Source organism: Colias philodice, chromosome 9, assembly GCF_061535455.1.
Source record: "Colias philodice isolate Cphi_HAF_F1 chromosome 9, ilColPhil1 Martin Lab GWU primary, whole genome shotgun sequence".
Lineage (NCBI taxonomy): Eukaryota > Metazoa > Arthropoda > Insecta > Lepidoptera > Pieridae > Colias > Colias philodice.
This window is the reverse complement of record NC_143094.1, coordinates 279579-296631: the sequence shown is the minus strand read 5'-3', so window position 1 is coordinate 296631 and position 17053 is coordinate 279579. Positions and strand designations below refer to the sequence as shown.

The 17053-nt window shown below is 33.5% G+C and overlaps 1 protein-coding gene across 1 annotated transcript; it reads left to right on the top strand.

Annotated features, from left to right (window-relative positions):
• The first annotated feature begins 531 nt into the window (after nt 1-531).
• On the top strand, nt 532-15053 carry LOC149485526 (uncharacterized). Its single transcript, XM_089698778.1, has 11 exons — nt 532-597; nt 9456-9503; nt 9953-10165; nt 10413-10487; nt 10660-10890; nt 11184-11402; nt 11534-12302; nt 12375-12784; nt 12892-13005; nt 13104-13289; nt 13441-15053. The coding sequence occupies exons 1-11, from the start codon at nt 555-557 to the stop codon at nt 14394-14396; spliced, it is 3264 nt and encodes a 1087-aa protein (XP_089554904.1). The 5' UTR covers nt 532-554; the 3' UTR covers nt 14397-15053.
• Nucleotides 15054-17053: the final 2000 nt, after the last annotated feature.

Below are 17053 nucleotides of genomic sequence, written 5' to 3'. Positions count from 1 at the left end.
GTGAATGTCAGTTCCTACATTACATTGTATTGATAACTGATAATCGTCCCGTTAAATCGATGTCCATTGCTGGTTCTTATAGAAAACGAAGAGCTTATTATTTATTTTCAAACACAAGCAGCAATGTACTTCGATGCAACACTTTTAAAAGTTATCACTGGGCGTTTTTCCATTTCACAGTTAAAATGATACAGTTGAGTAGATGCTAAAAATGTATGAACTGTGACTATTTATTATTCTGGATTGTTTGTTTTATATTCACTTGCTCTACTTATATAGAGTAAACCAAGCGAATCTAAAATGCAGTCCTGTGTCTTTTCGAAATCGTTCACATCATTTTTATTTATAGTGTTTGTATCATTTACAAATTTTACATTTATTTTTACAAACAATGCAATCAATCTCAGACGTTGGCGTCCCGTATCCGTCCAGTGTAAAAGCGCCTAAGCTCATAGTTCTGTATGGTGTTTTGTAGATGTGAGTGGGTGTAGTGTGTACTGATAGGCTCTGATAGTCAGTAAGCGGCTAGCCGTCGCGGAGGCTGCACGTGCGCCATGGCCCCGCTGTCCCTTCTGTGCGTCCTCCTCGCGTTCGCAGGTCCTACGCAAATACGGTCAATGACCCTTGCCCAAGGATAAGCGCCTTATGACCTTTTAAGTCGTGGATTTCTGTTTTTTGTTTGTATTTTGGTTTGTGATACACGAGTGGTATGGTTTTATTGATATTTGAAAGAAATTTGTTAGGCTGAATTATTGATACATTGAACTTGAAATTACGTTTTTAAAAATACATCGATTTTTATAAGTTTATATTGTCAAGATGTTTTTATATATAAGAAGTCATAACTTAATTTGAATTATAACAATACGTGAACTTGTGCAATATTCCCAGCATTATAATTTATAATAGATGCTTGAGCTTTGAAGAGCTTGCCGCGATTGAGATGAGATAAGAGCTAATCTGTCTCGATCTCAATTTACATAACGGAACAACTTCATGACTTATTATAATATATTAATTATAGATGATAGACAATGAACATTATCGGATTATTAATTTAATGAGTCTTTATGTTTGTGTTGTGAATTCGATTCTTTAAACGAATACAATATATTATTTGTTAATATTTGTAAGTATTAATCTTTATAGTAATCTGAAAAATTTCAATTTAACTGTTGTATTTGAATAGTTATATTAGGGCATCTCGGAGTCGGCCCCTTCCCCGGAGGCTGTGAGTATCTATGTAAGATTTCCCCAGTTAAAAAAATCTCGGAGTGAGAATCTCTAAATATATATTTAAAAGATAATCAATGTATATAATCGTTTTTTGCATATTCATAACTCTAGTCTTATAAGAATTATAGTTTTCAATTGCAATGGATCTACGTGATTTCATAGGATGCGCATGCGCATCAATGATCGTGAACAGGTTTCTTGTAATCTCGATATCACGTATTATGATGGGTTTGTCCCATGGGCTCAATGTAGATAATGATATATTATATATTATATATATGTATTTATGAAGATTGTCCTTCCATCTTTTATTTAAATCCCAGATAATATTTTACATCAAATTATATTGGGTTTGGAATTGGACATTTATGACCAAAGGGCTTTATATATTATATCTTTTATTATTAAAACCCTAAGAGCAGGTCGGCAGTCATTGGATTAAATTTTGTTTGACTACAAATTGTCTTTTATATAATATTCAATTTACAAATTATAATAAGTAGTAGAATTATTTTTCTGTTATACTTTTGATAATATCAAAGCTTGCACGGATGGACACTATAATATAATATAATTAGCAAGCGTGTCGAGTGATGTTAAGCAGGCTAGACCAGCGTCCAGCACGTAAAGCCTGCGGTCGAGACCGGCTCATCAAAAAGAGTTCAACGCGCGCTACACACACCAAGGGCTGCGAACTTTTTTTGTTGTCAAACGATATGGTGAATATGCAAAATATGTTTCAAATAAGAAACGATATAATTTAAAATTAAAAGTCCCAGAAGAAAGGACATATACACCTCATAATATTTTTTAATTAAAATTTTTATTCAGAAATCAGAGAAAGGACAGGAAGCTCTACCAAAGATATACATAATATTAAATTTAATCTATGGTTTCTAACGTATCAGTGAAATGAATTAAGCTACTTTAAAAGTTCGTAAGTTCGTTATCAAGATTTTATCAGCAATCTACTAACATTGGAAGTAAATCCTCCAGTTTCCTTGGCAACCGCGTTATTATATAATTAAATGGTATATAATATGATCTGCAACATTGTATTCCCGACCGCTATTCGTATAAAACAAAAGGGCTCGCTTCCCGTCACAATTAAATTAATGGCTACACAATGGGTATTATTTATAAGTCATGTGATGCGGACCCGACGCGGGACCGACACAACGCAAACCGACGCGGACGGACGGTAATAAAAGAAATTTCTTTCGCTGGCTCATGTCCTTGAAGCGATGACCTGAGGTTTCAGTCCTATTGTATTTTTTGATGTTTATCTTCGCTTTTGCCGGCTGGACCAAAATTGCCTCGCAGATTCCGATATTTTTGCATCCTCTTGAATTCTTGTGAACTTATTATTATTGCAAAACGTTTATGTAGGCTTAATGTACTTCTGTTTTAAAATATTCACATTGAAAATATTCCTTAATCATTATTATATATTTCGAACAATAGAAGCATAGAATACAAAATTTAACTCCCATAAAAAAAATTAATACACGTCTTATTATTGTAAGTACAATCTTTCATTTGAGCACGATGAGTTAAAAGAAATACATATTTTGTTATGCAAATAGTTCGTAGCGCGCCACTGACACGGTTCTGAAATAAACAAAGCCTCCTTTGAGGCTCAGCCTAAATATTTAAGCTAATACAAAGCACTGAGTGAGGTTTATGATTAGTACTGTTAAGTGAGAATGCTTTTATTTTAGTGAAGTGGAAAAACTGTTTGTTAGTGCCACAGTAAAAACTGTATAAAGATGTAAAATGTATGAAGTGCTTTACATAAAAAATATAACATGAATACCATGATGATTGTCATAAAAAACAAGCCATTAAATTCCTATGTTTAAATTGTAATACTTTGTAATACTTAGAAACTATTGTGCTTTAGTAAGAAAATAAATGCTTATTTATGTATCACTTCTCCATATTGGAAATTTGCTTCAGAGATAGTTAATACATATTATTATGTTCTCCGCAACTCATACTTTTATATGTGGAATTGATTGAAGATCTACAATCGCGCCAATTAGCAGTCAAACTAAGAACAAATACAAACTTGTACATTTGCCCTTTTAGTTTTCAAGGAAAAGCGCGAATAAAGGGAATTGTGTCTCATCAAAATCTCATTCTAGGCTTCGGATATTTTCTTCTTAAGGAACTGTCAATGCCAGCTGAATTATACGTGACTAGCTTTCCGCCCGCGGCTTCGCCCGCGTTTTCAAAGAAAAACCCGTTCCCGTAGGATTTCCGGAATAAAACCTATCCTATGTCCTTTCTCGGGTATCAAAATATCTCTATACCAAATTTCATGCAAATTGGTTCAGTAGTTAAGGCGTGATTGAGTAACAGACAGACAGACAGAGTTACTTTCGCATTTATAATATTAGTATGGATTATACCGTAATATTATATTTCTTACTCTCTATGACGTCACATTATGTCAACCACCGCGGTAATCTATGCAAACAGACCGCTATCTAAGTAATAATCTAAAGGAAATTAGACCTTATTAGTTTAGTACGATAAGTTTTCACATAACTCTGTTGAATGAATGAACTTAAACCGGAATCGAAGCTGGTCCCGTTGGTATTTGTCATATTTCATAAATATGTGCTGTTTACTAACAGAGAGCCTTGATGTTAAAGATATAAAATTATAAAAATAGATGTAACTCTCCATAAAAATTTCAAAGTACGTATTATGAATTATTCTGTGCCTCCAGTGAATAAGGGAGTAAGACGAGTTATTCCCTTTGGTTTTTATTGCACCATTGGATTCAGCTCGTCAAAATACACAACATATCAAAAGGTCATATCTCTAGCTGCGTCCTAACCCATTTTTTCGAATGACCCAAACGGTATAAGTAGGGTGTGATTAACGGTATAAGTAACCTTATCCATCATTTTAGGCAATCGCAAAGGAACTATTCGTCTCGAGTCAAAAGTACCCACGAACACAAAGACGTATGTGTAGTTATACTTTTTGAATAAAGACTTAATTCATTTTGTTCCATCAGTCCTAGCACTATTTTAGTATAAACGCATTTGTGTCATTTTTCTAACATGAGCATAAAGGAACAACTCTTTTAGTGTCATTGGTTCAAGTGACGACATGAGACAGTTTGGCATTAATGCCGTGTTGCTATTGGTCTATTAATTGAATACTGCACGGAAACAACACACTATACCTATTCCTTATTATTTTTAAATCGTTTTTTTTTCAATAAATCTGCAACAACAAATATTTATATTTTTTAAAAAAGGTATTTATCAGTTAACTTGGGATACTAATATATTTCTATGGAAATTAACTATTTTTTGCAATAGATATTAAAAATACAGTTAACACATTAAGTGCATTTCATGATATTATACTCTTTGTTTATTTATATACAGAACGATAATTGAATCATCTAAAAAAAGCCAACAAAAATGTTAAACTTATATTTTCTTCTTATATAATTGGGTAAGTTTTTAAAAAATAACTCGTTTTTAATCTTTTTTTTTTAAATTATCTAATTACAATAATCAAGACAATAATATTATAGTCTATAATAGTCGCATAAAAAAAATATTTATAACCAGTCTTGACAATTATGAATATTGTTTTTTCCGCATATAGCGTTTTAGCCACTGTGCTTTGGTAATTTGCCTTTTATATAGAAAAAAATCCGCAATATCGATACTTCTTTGGTCCTAAACATTTTATGGATACTCTGGTACCACATATTTTGAAAAAATTGGGCTATTGTCACGTAGAGTCTCTTCAAAGTGCGTGCCACAAGTCGTATTTGCATCCAAGGCACCTTCAAATCTGTGCTTAATTTTTTCATAAAATCTTTGCGGCTCATTGTATTTTCTTTATTTATCTACATTATTTTGATATTATATGATATAGAAATTGTTAAAATTTTATACCATGCCGTAAAATATCGCCACTGACCAACTATAACTTTTCCTGTATTAGCTGAACATACAGGAATATGGTTTTCGGGCTTCTCTTATCTCTTCATAGTGCTTGTATCCTCAATGTATACCACCATGACATTGTGGCGTTGCCACTTTTATTAGGTATCTATTTTTTACGAAACGGAACGCACTTGATCGAATTTTAAATTGATTCGACGATTAATTTTCACTAGGACAATAGTTAATACGCAAAACGCAATACGCAATTGATACGTATCAATACTCAATGATTGTCTGCTGCTAACCTGTACAGACTAGACTCATTGTGGTGAATGGTGAAACATTGTATAGCATTAACAACATAGTACAGTATTATTGAAAGATCGATTAAACGTTTATTTTACAATCTACGACTTTCATTATACATGGGTAACAAAACCCCATAACATATTCGGTTTTACTCCGGACAACATCTTCAGCCACCCAATCCCCTTGCTTGAAGTCCAAATCCAGCGGAGGACAATAATCGTCATTTACTAAAATTGAAGGTTTTTCGTCCTAGTATAAAAGTTGTTTGGATCCCATTTTATGCTCAATCTATAGTATAATACTATAGATATCATGTGAAACGTGACTTGGAAAAAAATTATTCAAATAAATCACATAATAAAAATTTGTAACAATCTTAAAAGTTACGAAAAGCCCAATTATACGTCAAAATGACGCACAACATCCTCTTTACAACCAAATGGCGGAATTTACCTGGATGAGCCAACTATGTACTGCTAGGTCTCGACGGCTAATAAGTTGGTTCTGGATTTTGCAGCGATTCGATGGTAAATATAGAAGAGTTCATACGTCAAATTTACGTAGATTGGACTTCTAGGGTTAAATGCATAAATACCTAAATGTTGCTTTGTTTTTATTATCTAATAACGATAAAAAAACCCGTTGATTTCGTTCGTTTTTCAAGCTACGTGCATAGTTTTTCCACTAAAATGCCTCAATTGAGTCATAAAGTACACAAATTTCAAGCATAATAAGTCACATCATTTCTATAAAATCATAACTGGCAATAATATAAGTCGTGTTGTGCGATTATGAACATAGTACATAAGGGCATAAGTCGTTATATTGCAAAGAGTAAAAAAAAAATTATGTGAATACATTGAGTTATTCCATGAAGTACTCGTTCATAAGGCCACAACTACAAAAAAACACGAAAAAAGTATATTTATGGGGTTGTTACAATATGTGTTCATATGTAAAAATATAGTCTAACATCATATCTTACACATACAAGCTTAAAATTTTGAATTAATAAAGATTTAGTATTGATATATAGTTTTTTGTCTCTCCTGAAAAGTGCTGTTTTTGAGTTATTCCCTTATTCACTGGAGGCACAGTATTATTGACGGTATTGTAACTGAATTACTCTTATTTTACTTTATTTTTTTAACGAGGTTACATCTCTTCAACTTATCAACTCTTCGGTTAACTAGATAATATAATAAATGTGCAGAAATGTTTCTACAAGGCAAATAATACAGATGATATTCGACTTTCAAATTCTATTTGTTATCATTTAAACACTAACATACGGGTCCCTTTGTCGTTTTTACGCTGCTAATTATACGGGTTTTCTATGCTTTAAATATTATATTTTACACTATATAGAACACGATTTTAGTTATTGTACGTGTATTTTATCAAAAAGGTTTTACTTTTAAAATAGTTTTTAATAACGCAGTTATACTTGGAAGTAATTTATGTGCATTTTATATTCATCAAGTAGTTTTTATAATCAACTAGAACAATGGCATAATTCGTGGGTCACTGGTTTGATGCCCGTCGCTGCAGACCGCTCCCATGGCGTGTCTCCTCACGCGGGAACCCATTGTCTGCCAAATCTTACCTTGACTTTCATCTCATTAAGATACAAATATTAATATTTAGAACAGAACAATAGTTTTCAACGGTACAAAACGTGAGTAAATTTTAGCGTAAGCGCGTAGTTGATATAATATCTCATTGTCTAAAAACTCTATTGTAGAGAATACAGCATGTATTATTTGAAAGTAATTACTATTTTATATAATTACTATTAATAACTCTTCATTTTCGCAAACTATCGTATCCGTATCGTATCGTATCCTGTATTAGGTCTATTGCATTTTTCATGGAAATAAGAAGTCGACAATTTGGCTTGATTAAACAACTTGGCTTGATTAAAAGTTGAAGATAGACGTGTGTTTTATATTATCAGGTGGTTCTTTTGAGTAGGTATTGATAGGTGATCTTGTAGATACGATTGTATGATTAAAGTATTGTGTGAAAATCACGAGATATCTAGTTTAATAATAATAGCATCGAGTGAAATTATAGATTTTTCAATACAATACCATGACCTTGTGCTAAAAAGAAGATCCATTTAACAATCAAGTTAACCGGCAGGTAGACAGCATTTCTGGTGTCTGGACCATTTTTATAAACCAGTTATATTATCGTTATTCGTTTTTAAAATTAACTGGAAGGATTCCAATTGGTCATTTAATATTGATGAATTACCGATTCCGATGAATGGGTTGAATGAATAAGTCATTTTGAAAGAGCCAGCTTTTTACGTTATAAAAGATATAATATGTAACGTAGAGCCATTTCATATTTTTAACTATTTCTAGAAATGTATGTTGAATATTATATTAAAATATAACATAATATGCAATAAGTGGGTTTTATATTTCCAAGTAAAAGTATGTATTCAAAACTGTTTTTAAAAAGCTTTGAGTCATCTCAAATTCGCACGACATAATTCGGGTTACATATGGGAAAGTAATCCGCCATTATGTTTTTCTCATTACTAATTAGAAAAACTTTCATTCCAACTTTCATTTCTATTATTATAATTACAATATTTCTTAAACTCATACTTATAATTGAAGACGTTAATGTGTGATTCTTATGTATCGTATTGTTTAGCTTTTTGAAAATAATAACGGTAATTATTTTATAAAAGTAAAACACGTGAGGTGTATTTATTATTATAAATATGAAGCAGTAGATTAATTGTGATACTCATTTCTAACGAGATGGTCATGCATTGAATGGTATATTAGTATGAGAATTTCTCAATTCAAAGTCAGTCCAATTCCAATATAAGTCTAAAGATAAATTCATTATTTTAAAATTGAATTTATCAATTAATTATCATTCTTAACCGGTAAAGTTGAGCTTCCTATAAACATTGCGTGCAAATAAGAGATAAAGCTCTAACTTCGGATCTACATTCTACATTGTACCTTTATGTAATCCACGCCAATTGCATTACAAATCAATGAAAACAAAAGGTTTTGTAATATTGAATAGTAGTGAAATTAACAGGAAAAAGCTTCTATCTTGGAATCAAAGTTTTATTTGTCTAAACTTTTCAAATCAAAGCACATTGATACACTTCAAAGCCATACGTTACCAATCGGGCCGATATGGCACATCGATGGAGTACAGTTAGTCAATGGACCCTCTCCCGCCGGTTCCCACGACCCTCCCTCCCCCAGCCCCCCCACAGCAAACCTGCTCGACAATATGGCACTCTGAATTACCCTGACTTGTCCATACTGACCCGAAGCAATTTTTACGTTCGTGCCTTGTTCACGGAAGTTCTAGGTTGCATTATTTTTATTGATGAGTTTAAAGGTATGACAGGTTTTTTTTGTTAAGGATTAATAACTTAGTTTCGAAGGTTTGATTATAATATAAAGGTTTAGAAATAACGTATTTATTTCATATTTAGTAGAATAGTGTATCACAATACAAAATATTTGCTGTGAGTTTCGATAAGGCGCTTATTATTATGCAGATTATTTTTCCGACCCAAATATCGACCAATAGAATTGCACCATTCGGCGTCACGTGGTACAACCTACATGGTATTATACTGATAATTTTTTGAAAATTTTCTCTGGTCGTTGACGTCAAACTGACAGGTTCAATTCAATTGTGAAATTATTGGCCGACATTTGGGACGGAAAAATAATCTCCCGAATACCACACGAGCTTCAAAATTATCTGGCATTTCCCTCAAGGTTCCCTGCAAACAAATAAAGTCGTCAAGTTTTTCAGGAAAAATCACTCGCGCTTCGCGCTCGTGATTTTTTAACCTTGACTAAAAACTTGACTCCTTCATTTGTTTGAAACGAACCTATCGCGAAAATACCCGATAATTTTGTAGCTCTTGTGGTATTATTTGTGATTTGTGATAATTTGACGTATTTCTAAAATATATTGTTTCCATTTCAGGTTGTAGCGAAGGCGTAGATAGAACTATTCGTAAATTAAGAGGCAATAGTAAGTAATATAGCGATATGTTTTTTATAAAAAAACCCTATATGAAGTTACGTAAAGTACATCGATTTCTTTTGCGGGCGAAAGACGCGGGTTTGAATCCCACCTGATCCTGCGTTATCGATTATTTCTGTTATTGTGATATTGTTAAAAACCATCACAATCTATTCAGCTGTTTTTGCGTGATATAAGAAACATCAACTTACAAACGTTTTATTTAGAGCAGTTTTTTCTCTACCCAAAATATCCAATGAGAGATTTAAAAATGATTATTATAACTATTTTAATTAGGTATGGTTATGAATAATATATTGTAGTAATATTCGAGATACTAAAAAAGGTCAAATTCAAGCCTATATAATATAAAACGTTTGATGATGAGATGTTTGGTTCTAACCATTTTAATACATATAAGTTAATCAATGTTTCCCTAATAAAAGTTATCCTTATAGGCAAGGTAGAGCTCCCATCGGGCTGCCTGTACGAAGGGCGGTGGCACAGCGACGGCAGTACGGTGGGCACGCGTGAGGCCTGTCTGGCGTGCTCGTGCGCACGCGGCGCGCTGTCGTGCCGGCGCCGCGCCTGCGCACCGCTGCCCGAGCCGCCGCCGCACTGCCAGGTGATGCAGCGGCGGGGGGAGTGCTGCCCGCAGATACAGTGCCCAGGTATGTAGAGGGACTGACTAGCTACATAGAATGAATGAATTTCTACGTGAACTTAAAGTTCATTAAAACTTAACATTTACTGGTGGAGCCACATTGTACTACGATTACTTTAATTATACCTTGTACAAGTTTTATATAGTTATTGCATAATTTTCAATCAATAATGAATTACTTCCAGGAACTGAAAAAATACAATTTTTTCCATATATCTAAAAATTATAATTAACTTTGTACCTCATAATTTCAGATGGAGTGAATTTTGTCAATGGACAAGCTCTATTGGAAGACACTGAAGTCGTTGCTCCAAACTTTGTCGGACTTAGTAAGCTGAAATGTTGTGATATTATTATTATTACATTAACTTTTATTGTACCTATCGAAAGAACATAAAATAAGTGAGTGTATAATCTGACAAGTATTCAATACAAAATATTTTATTAGTTAACAACTTTTTTCTCTAAAATACATATTAATGGTACATCTTTAAATTCCAGCCCTTCCCGCTTGCGTCGAAGGCGGCACGGTGTACGCAGCCGGATCAGCAATGAGTTCCACCACAGCCTGCGAGCAGTGCTTCTGCTTGGGGGGTGCGCGGCGCTGCGTGCGACCCCAGTGCCTGCCGCCCCCGCCGGGCTGCCAGCCGCGCCCCGCGCCGGGCGCCTGCTGCCCGCAGCGATACTATTGCGAACATGATACCGATGTGGCCCCGGAGAGAAATCCAAATGGTATGCATTGAATAGAAAGCGTAGAGTCCAGCAGATGTTAATATTGGGTATCGTTATTCATTATTCTTATTATTGCTAGTTATTTATTTTTTGATACTATGAGTTTTTTCTCATTCCTCTTGAATTAAACTCATATTTATTACTTCAAAATTAAGTACAGAATGTTTTCTCACCTTCAACCTATAGTCTGATCAAAAAAATGTACATAGAGTACTTCGAAATATTTTCCTGTTTATAAATTTCAAAGACTTCATAGGATCATTTTATCTCAAAATATTATCTATATATTCCAGACTGTGAAACGAGTCATGGCAAGTGGATAGGTGAAGGAGAAAGAGTCGCATCTGGAGACGATTGCACGCAGTGCTTCTGTCTGAGAGGCATGATCCGGTGTCAACATCTATCTTGTGCTCCGAATCTTCAGGGCTGCAAACCATTGGTACAAGCTGGACAGTGTTGTCCTCATCAGTACCAATGCAATCACACGAGACCAGAGATGAAACCAGCATTAGGTAATCGACGTGTTATTTTATGCGTACTTCATATTTATAAAGCTAAAACGTATTTTTTTAACTTTGATGTATCGAAATATTGCATGTTTCTATTCGTTTCATAACTTAATAACTTCTCACTACATTTTCAGGTATAATTCATAACTTATTTGCCCATCCAGAAAATTATTTAGAACCATCGCAAAGCGAAGATCGATCTTTTCACCCTTCGAAATCTACTAAGCGAGAAACCACTATTAAAACTATAAGTACAGCCACAGATAAAAGTACATCCACCGCTACAAGTAAAAAGCAACCCATTACTACCACTACAGATGTTAAAACTTCGACAACTCAATTAACTGAAGAGAGTGATAGTACGGTGATGACTGAAACAACAGTAAAATTAGATGACTATACAAAAGACTCGACAACAATGACTGAACAAAGCACTACTGAGGAAGTTGCAGAGAGCCAAACAACAGAACAACCTGATGGTTCTGTGAAAATAATGATAAACGGTACAATCAATTGTACAGCTGAATTATCGTCTACATCGCTGCTATACAATATAACGAATATAAACGATACATTAAAAATGCATATGGAGACACAGCCACGAATACCTTTTGTCGATAGCTTAGATATAGAAACCCATACATTCCCAGCGAACGAGTTGATCACTGAAAAAAGTTACAACGATGGTTTCGATGAAAACGAAAGCTTTGTTATAAATGTTACGAGTTCCTTAAGGACTAACACATCATTCCCTTCTTCTGTGTCTACTTCAACTACTACCGTAACTCCTAAAACTGTATCACCAATGTTGGCTGATTCTCACAATATTACCAAGAAAACAAAAGAAGAATCTGATTACGATTATACTGAACCAACGTTGCCACCTTCACTACCTAATTTGAAGTGAGTTATTAATAAAAATGTATTTTGTGATGATATATATATAATTTAGCACTAAAATAATGTATTTTTCAGAATCATTCCCTTTCTAGCAGCTGATGCCGTCGTTGATGATGATGATGTTGCTCCTAAAGAAGAGTTAGCGTATCCTGCATTAGAAAGAGAAGACAAATTTCCTGTTTATTATCCAAATATTGACACAAAGGATATTCCATACATAACAAGACGTGAAGATACTTATAATCCAACGCAGTATCCAGTTTTCACGAATAAAGATGATTCTCTTTATCCCTTACCTCATGAAATACCAGAAACCTACGCAGGTCATGTGGATGATTTGGAAAGTCCAATGGAATTTACTGTTGGTACGTCATTTGGAAGTGCAAAAGAAATTAAAGCCGAACCAAAAATACCCATCACGACTGAAAATATGAAGGTTGAAGCACCTGCAATCAATTTGTTTTCCCCGCCAGCAGAAACTGAAGGTAGACCTTTACGTACAATATATTCTTCAATACAAATAAATAATATTTGATATTATCCTATAAATGATTTACGAATAAAATGGAATACTTCACCACGTTATTTTCAGGTGGTTTCATTCCTAAAGGACCTGGTATAATCGAAGAATATTATTCAGTATACAGTACACCTCCAGGGCCAGTTATACCACATTTAACAACATCAATGCAAATTGATGAGAAAGGTAAAAATTATTTATCATTCCTCAAATTAATTTAGCAAGTATATTATTAACTGCAATCGTAATATTAATATTAGTACTAAAAGTAAATTTGATTATAGGTCAATGTATATCGAATGATGGTAAAAAAGTGGATGAAGGAGACTCCGTCATGCAAGCCTGTTCCATCTGCACATGCGCGTGGGGAGAGCTGCACTGCTCCCCTCGCCCCTGCAACACTCCCCCGGGATGCATACGCCGCCTTGTGACTGCGAACCAGTGCTGTGGTGAACTGGTTTGTGAAAGAGGTAAGAATGAAACACGTTTTATCATATACATTAGCATGTAGCAACTACGTATGAAAACAATATACAATCTGAAATATAAGTTGAGATTTCAATATACCTAATGTGTTGCAATAAAGTGGTTATAAAATTAATATATGATTTTTTTTTTCAGCAAATAAAACAAAAGTAACTTCAACAACGACGACGACAACAACAACTACTACTACAACCGAAACTAATGTAGTAAATAACATAACACTGGATTCCTTGCTAAACAAATTTGAGTTTAAAAATATCACTGAAACAGAACCATTTACTAATAATATGACTATCACAACGAACAATGGAAATCCCGCAATCGATGCTGATATAAGAGAAACCTATGGAGTTATTCCGAAGAATGAGAGTACAACAGCATTGTCTACGTCACCAGTTGTAATAACAACGACAGAAAAACAAACATCACAACACGATATTTCCACAAAGGATCAAATAAATCCTAGTTCTTCCCAATCACAAGAATATGAAGATGAAGACGATGACGAAGGATTTTCTTTAGGAAACGTCTTAAAACTGCTGCTCAGCGAAACATATGAAACTACTACCACTGTGCCATTTAAAAAAATGCCTCCAAATGTAGCCACGAATATTCCTAGACGGACAACCACGACACCAGCCCCCACGACTACTCGAAAACCGCAAGTTGTATCGAATTTTGTTCCATCAAATCAGTACTCATTTATTCCATCAAAAAAATTAAACACAGTTGACAGGATCGATCACTTGGTTCTCGGAGAAGCGACTGCAATAAAGAGGACAACCACTCGGCCTATCACGCCCAAACCATTCACGCCAACAAGAAAACCATTCTTAAAACCAACTTCTCGACCGATAACAACTAAAACTATTGAAATAACAAGCAAGGGTCAATCAGGGCAGACCGTAGAAGTTTCCAGACCATCGAATATGTTACCAGGTTTAATACCAGGCCTCCCAAAGCTAGCGGGATGTAATATATACGGGCGAATGTACCATGTCGGCAGGATGATAGCTGAACTCTCCTCACCATGTCAGGAATGCAAATGTACGGAACTTGGAGTGCAATGTAGGCCATTAACGTGTAGTTAATAGATATACTAGATGTTATCAGGATACTAATTTCCATACAGATTTAATCTGGCAATGAACGTTTATCTAAAAAGTGACAACAAAATCTCGGTAAACGTACGGATTATTTTGGAAGTCAATATACCTCGAAGAATTGCATTTATAACACAACGCCTATTGCGCTGTTACTAATCACATGAAGCGTTTTTAATGATGAAGCCAATTATTATATAGATTATGTCATTATAGTCATAGAATTTTCCATTAATCAGTTTTGTGAAACCACCTAGGAAAAAACTATTATACACGTACCCATGGACATTTTATAGACATGTAAATTCGTAAAATTTTCGTTGAAAACGCTTCTATGATTGATACAAAATAGCATAAGTAGTCAGTAAGATAATATAATAATAATTAGTTAATTAGATAAGCAGTGTTTAGCCGTTGGCTTTGATCTCACTTCTTTATAATATGTATTTTCATACATAAAGTTTAGATCTGTTTCGGTAACAATTCCTCATATATTTTGATTAAAATATATATTCGTCATGACGTTAGCATTAAAATATCATTAATTTCAAATATACTAGTTAAATTAATTAAAAAATTATAATTGCAGTGTCCAATCACTCAAATAAATTATAATATTTGCATGTTACTACCCCGATTATGATCAGTGTACAGGTAAATTAGCTTGGAGAAATTTTTGCGTTTGTAGTAGTGTATGGTCAGCAAATAAAATAAAACAACATTTTATTTTTAGTTTTTATTTTATACAGGGTTACTTGTAAAACACCAGCAACCTCGCAGGGCAAGATAGCTAACATCATAAGTAACAACATTTGTTCTACGACTTTTGGCATAACGCAATAAATTATTTTTAAATGATTTTTTAAACTTTTATTGTACTCTCCTTACATTTGTAAGTCTATGTTCTATTAATTATCGGATGGACGACGCGACGCCCCCTTCCCCCTCTCGTTCGCTGTTTGTTTACGTAATTTTTGGGAGGCGTAGAGTTTATAATATTCAGACGGAAAATTAAATGAATATTTATTTTTGTATGAAAATAAAATCTAACAAATTATCAAAAGTCGAAATGTTGTTACTTATGATGTTAGCTATCTTGTCCTGCGAGGTTGCCGGTGTTTTACAAGTAACCCTGTATATATAAGGGATTTTAAATTAAACTATATGTGTTTCTCCTCTGAAAAAGATGAGACTTTATTTTAATATTTGCACATTTAACATACATATAACTTTTACATTAACAATGTTACTAAAATGAAAAATTTACTAACCTGAAAAAGAAACGACATTTAAAGTTTAATTCTTTAGTTTGAGAAGTCAAAGGCTTGCCTCGACCATGTTTTAACACTGGAGCCATATTGAATTAACAATATAAAGTTACAACACTTACACACAAATTAAACACTAGTTATGGCCCTGCCTTCATACAAAACTGCTGAATACGCCGTTCGCACGGGAATAGAATGTGGATGCGATTTCCCTTAGTTAGCATCCAAGCTTACGTCTTTATAATTATTAAACTGTATAAATTCATTCTTTAACTCCGGTCTGCATCGTGCAGACATGGGTGTAAAAGTCTCATTTTAGCATGATTTTAGCTATTAAATGTAGTTTTTAAGTACATCTGAGTTTTCATTTGGGGCCTCCGGCTGCGGGACATGTAATTCACTTCAACAAATATTATAACAATAATAACAAATAATAACAACAATCAACAAATACAAAATTTATCAATTAAACTACGTACATAATAATTATAATTTTTGAATGAAATGTGCTTTATGTTCTAACAGTACCAAACGACTGCACGTGGCACCTGCGGACAGCGTAAACTGGTTTATTCTGGTTTTGTGCGTGTTTCCACTTTCCACTATCAAGTGACGATTTATTTATTTGTTTTGTTTCGTAATTATCATGGTCAAATATTAATTATGAAACAAATTATTATGGACACGATATTTTATTGTTTCACGGTAGTCGCCTTGTCGTTTGCTCAAGGACGTAAAATTGAATGATATATTTTTTTTTATAAAGTCAAAACCATTTTCTTTCAAATAAAAACTTGTTTTTATTGAAAACAAAAGTGTTGCTAGGAATAAGTATAAAATTAAATAGTAATGTTAGGATATCGATATAGTGGAAACGCGCTCTAAGATCTGAGTAATATACACACCACTACATATGCAAAAATTTCTCCAAGCTAATTTACCTGTAAAACCATTTGTAAAACAAGGAAATTTAAATTATTTAAACATCTGACAAAAATAAAACAATAAAGATTTTTAAAGTATTTTATTTCGTTCCAGTTTATTAAGTACGCATAAGACACACAGACAACTTGTTCTTGGTTAAATGTAAAAATATGATATGTTATCGGTCAATTAAGGAAAGCTGGCATGTTCACAGTACTCACACTTATGCAATTTCACTTACAGTATGTTCAAAAATAAATGCGACTCTAGTTTCATTTTAGACTTGAATTGTAAAATGGGTGCGTTGTAGATAAATATATGCAAATATAATTATGAAAGCTCTCATAATTTACCTGTAAAATTATAATTTAAAAGTAAATCAATTGATGAAGTTAATTATTTATTCTAATAATAATCAATTGGATAAAAGTATTAATAATTATTCAATTATTA

Coding starts and splice junctions, on each gene's coding strand:
- LOC149485526 (XM_089698778.1), top strand. CDS start 555: ATGGCCCCGCTGTCCCTTCTGTGCGTCCTCCTCGCGTTCGCAG. Junction 13,006..13,103: donor AATGCAAATTGATGAGAAAG/GTAAAAATTATT, acceptor ATTTGATTATAG/GTCAATGTATATCGAATGAT. Junction 13,290..13,440: donor TGAACTGGTTTGTGAAAGAG/GTAAGAATGAAA, acceptor TTTTTTTTTCAG/CAAATAAAACAAAAGTAACT.